At 37.7% G+C, this 4,345-nt stretch overlaps 1 protein-coding gene across 1 annotated transcript; it reads left to right on the top strand.

Moving 5' to 3' along the window:
• Positions 1-248: 248 nt before the first annotated feature.
• Positions 249-4,139, top strand: LOC103435885 (chloroplast envelope quinone oxidoreductase homolog). Its single transcript, XM_008374314.4, has 4 exons — positions 249-1,302; positions 2,076-2,217; positions 2,611-2,702; positions 3,221-4,139. Exons 1-4 carry the CDS (start codon positions 1,237-1,239, stop codon positions 3,908-3,910), a joined length of 990 nt encoding a protein of 329 aa, XP_008372536.3. The 5' UTR covers positions 249-1,236; the 3' UTR covers positions 3,911-4,139.
• The last annotated feature ends 206 nt before the right edge of the window (positions 4,140-4,345 follow it).

Raw genomic sequence — 4,345 nt, 5'->3', positions numbered from 1 at the left:
TGTGTATTTGTTCCATGATTGACAAGGATCAATCAGTCAACATCATTATGAATCACGCATTATTTGTTCCACTATAGCCCATGAATCACATGTATTTGTTCCACAATAGACAAGGGTCAATCAGTCAACATCATTACGAATCACGCGTATTATTTGTTCCACTATAGACATGGGCTAATGAGTCTATTGCTGTACTAGCATAAGCTCTGTATTTGATAAAATCCGGGAGGGAAGAGCTTTAAGTTTCTGCGGCTCTTTTGAACGTTGGTTGGACTTACAACTGAGAGACTATGGCCAATGAGACCATGCACGCGGTTCTGTACGACAACTATGACGGCGGAACTTCTGGTTTATGGGTTGTTTATAGACTTGTAACTCTTATTTCATAAACGTAAACTCACCTATCTTTTTTTTTTTTTTTTTCGGGAGTTCAATATACCCGTGCACTTCTTAACCTCTAAATAAAATCCAAAATTTAATATGAGTTGCAAGCTAGAGAAATAGTTGACCCATTACTGCAATCATTTTACAAAAAGAAATTCATTTAAATCCTACTGGGCTCTTGTCTAGATCTCGCCTAGGTGTCTAATTACTAGGTTCCAGCCCGTTGCCTGACTAGCGTTTTTTTTTGAAACATAATCCTAGCCAATTTAAGCTTATTACATTGATTTTGATATTACCGCTTACAACCGCTTTGGTGTAGATACTATTTTCTGCTATGAATATTGACTCAAAACTTTGCACTCTCCAATATAAAAGCAACCGCATTCAATTGAATCTTACACTCTCTTGAATTTCACCCCTCTCCTCGGCAAATCTTGGCATCACCACTGCATCCACTTATTGTATATTTAACATATGGACCGCATACGTATTGTCTATTTAACATAGGCACCATCTACTTGTCGTATTGTCTATTTAACATATGGACCACGTATTGTCTATTTAACATGGAGACCATGTATCTATTGTACCGCCCACATCATTATGATCACGTGAATTAGTTGTGCCAACGAGTCAACATCACGTGTATTAGTTTGTTCCACAATAGACATGGGCCTATGAGTCAACATCCTTATGAATCACGTGTATTAGTTTATTCCACATTAGACATGGACTAACGATTCCATTGCTGTACTACTAGCATAAGCTCTGCACTTCATAGAATCCGGGAGGGAGGAGCTTCAAGTTTCTGCGGCTCTTCGAAACGTTAGTTGGACTTACAACTGAGAGACTATGGCCAATGAGACCATGCATGCGGTTCAGTACGACAACTATGGGGGCGGAACTTCTGGTTTAAAGGTTGTTTATAGACTTGTAACTCTTATTTCATAAACGCAAACTCACTTGTTTGTTATTTTTTTTTTCGGGAGTTCAATATACCCGTGCACTTCTTAACCTCTAAATAAAACCCAAAATTTAATATGAGTTGCAAGCTAGAGAAATAGTTGACCCATTACTGCAATCATTTTACAAAATTGCAAGTATTCTCCAATCATGTCAATATCAAAGATTTACTCCTTGTTTTGCGCCTTCAATGAGTTTCATAATGTTTGTCTATTTATATATCATTAATGTACCCATTTAGGGATAATATAGAATAGGAAAATAAATGTCTCAATCCAATTGTTATTAGGGATAATATAGCCATTGGAAACATGTAAAATATTTGTATTCAAGCTTAATTAAGGAATATGCTTATGGGGATCCTAATTGCCGGGCTTTAATCAAGTAAAACAATTATGTCGGGTTTTAGAAGAAAAATCTATGTTTCACGGGTGAAGTCATATTTTCAGTTTAATAACTGCAATCCCACTTGGAATACGAGTACTTGATTGAGTCATTGCAATGTTGGGAAGGAAAGGATAAAGGCAGAGGTTTTATCTTTTATCTTTTACTTTTATTGTTTTTATCTGAATCACATGATGAAAGAAATAGTAACAGGGATTTACTCCATTACTAGGTTTTGTTAAACAAAGTTGTTGGTGTATTATGTGGATACATTGCATTTTGCCGCTTTTGCTTTGAAGAACTTTGCAGAACACATTCTTGTCATGACATTGGCCTTATTGCAGCATGTTGAAGTTCCAATTCCAAATCCGAAAAAAGATGAGGTGCTGCTGAAATTGGAGGCAACTAGTCTAAACGCAATTGATTGGAAAGCTCAGAAAGGCATGCTCTGGCCTTTGTTGCCTCGCAGGTTTCCGCACATACCTGGTAATTTGGTTTGGCTGTCTTGAGACGCTGCTACTTAGGGGATCCATTTTGTGTTTATAACTCTTTACGTAATTATGCTTCATTCCATGCATTATTTGATCTTCTTCTTGAAAAGTAGTACGAATGTTAGATAAATGCTTAAACACGCTAATACTTTGCATTTGAATGTGCTGTTTCTTGTTCATTTCATCTAATAAACTTCTGGATTTGTGTGTTTTCCGGGGAGAGATTCTTACGTAAACACTGATATTATAGCATAGTTTTTCGAGTTCTTCAAGGGGAAAGGGTGGGATGCATTTCTTAACATGTTTTATGTAGAAGTTTTCACAGGACCACATTTTGTGAGAAGTCGTTTTGTTAACTGAAGATATTCATTGGTGGAACTCGGAACAGGTATTGATGTGGCAGGAAAGGTTGTAAAGGTAGGACCTGGAGTAAAAAAATTCAAACCTGGTGACAAAGTTGTTGGAAAGGTTAACACTCTTGTAAGTTCCCTTGTATACTAGCTCATTTTCTCTGTTTCACTTGAAATTCTTCAAATTTAGTCTTCGTTTTCGGCGAATTAAAATTTAACTGAAAGGATAACATAATTCAGAAAAAGGGAATTAAGCTTCCATATCATGTTTTGGAAATAGCATCTTTTAGGCTCCACATACATCTAGGAAACATGCATATAGATGGATTTAACTTAATTTAGAACTATTATTTTCATCAATGATATCTGAATAAGTATCTACTAATTTGAAAAGTTGAATCCATTTGTTCCAATCTGAATTGTTGTATTTGTAAACCCTCGTTAACCCTTCATCGACTTTGTGTGCCTCTTTCCCTAGTGTCATTCCAGTCGGCATGAGACTGAACTATTGCATGTAAAAACCACTTTTGGTGTGCTTAATATGCAAACCCAGTGACAGAATGTGTCACCTAGATATCTGATGCATCATTCATTGATACATACCATGTCCCTTTTTGTCTCATTCTGTTCTTCGACAATGAATCAAAGACTGGAGGTGGACTAGCTGAATTTGCCGTGACAATGGAGAGTTTAACTGTTGCAAGGCCATCGGAAGTTTCAGCAGCCAACGCTGTAGGATTACCCGTTGCTGGTCTCACATCTCACCAGGCTCTTACACAAACTGCAGGGATCAAGCTTGATGGAAGTGGTCAGCAAGCAAACATCCTGATCACAGCTGCTTCAGGTGGTGTAGGTCTCTACGCGGTTCAGTTGGCAAAGCTTGGAAATACTCATATTACAGCCACTTGTGGTGCCCGCAACATTGAACTGGTCAAAAGCCTAGGGGCTGATGAGGTTATTGACTACAAGACCCCAGAAGGTGCAGCTCTTAGGAGTCCATCTGGTCGAAAATATGATGTTGTGATCCACTGTGCAACATGCATTCCTTGGTCAACTTTTGAGCCTAATTTGAGTGCGAACGGTAAGGTAATAGATGTTACTCCCACCCCCAGCTCTCTGTTTAGCGTTGCACTGAAGAAACTTACCTTTTCTAAGAAGCAACTGGTGCCACTGTTCTTATTTCCCACGGCTGATAACCTTGAGTATCTTATTAAGTTGGTGAAAGAAGGGAAGCTGAAGACTATAATTGACTCAAAGTATCCCTTGGCCAAGGCGGAGGACGCTTGGGATAGGATCAGCGATGGCCATGCTACCGGAAAGATAATTGTGGAGCCTTAGTTTTGGCCATGCCATGTTTTGAATTGCAGTGTTTTACAAATAATATCGTAACTGTTAAAGATATTCTTGGATTGAGAAATCCTAGATAGATTTGGTTACTAGTTATTCTCTTCCTATATGATTGTATTTACTTGGAGGACAAGTTAATCCTCTCCTTATTCTCTACTATAAATAAAGATAATGCGTAGAGGTAATAACATTCACATAATAAATTATTACACTCTCTCCATACTCTCTCTTGCCTCACCCCCTATTCACCCCCTATTCCCCTTCAGTTAAATAGGCCACAACAGTTACTTCCAAATTTTGGTAAGTTAATGATAATACTTTGAGTACTTTGAAAAAATTAACAATTTTGCGCGGAGTAATAACAATGAATCATAAACAGTAGGACAGTACATACATAAGAAAAGAAATCAACGGGAGTTCTCAAGG

The sequence above is a fragment of the Malus domestica genome, chromosome 05 (genome assembly GCF_042453785.1).
Source record: "Malus domestica chromosome 05, GDT2T_hap1".
NCBI lineage: Eukaryota > Viridiplantae > Streptophyta > Magnoliopsida > Rosales > Rosaceae > Malus > Malus domestica.
The sequence above is the reverse complement of the archived record's forward strand: the minus strand, read 5'-3'. Positions and strand labels throughout refer to the sequence as shown.

What these genes read in the sequence shown, in the direction of transcription:
- LOC103435885 (XM_008374314.4), top strand. Translation starts at nt 1,237, where the DNA reads ATGGCCAATGAGACCATGCATGCGGTTCAGTACGACAACTATGGGGGC. An exon ending in CAGGTTTCCGCACATACCTG is followed by an intron (nt 2,218 to 2,610) that starts GTAATTTGGTTT and finishes AACTCGGAACAG; the next exon opens with GTATTGATGTGGCAGGAAAG. An exon ending in TTGGAAAGGTTAACACTCTT is followed by an intron (nt 2,703 to 3,220) that starts GTAAGTTCCCTT and finishes AATGAATCAAAG; the next exon opens with ACTGGAGGTGGACTAGCTGA.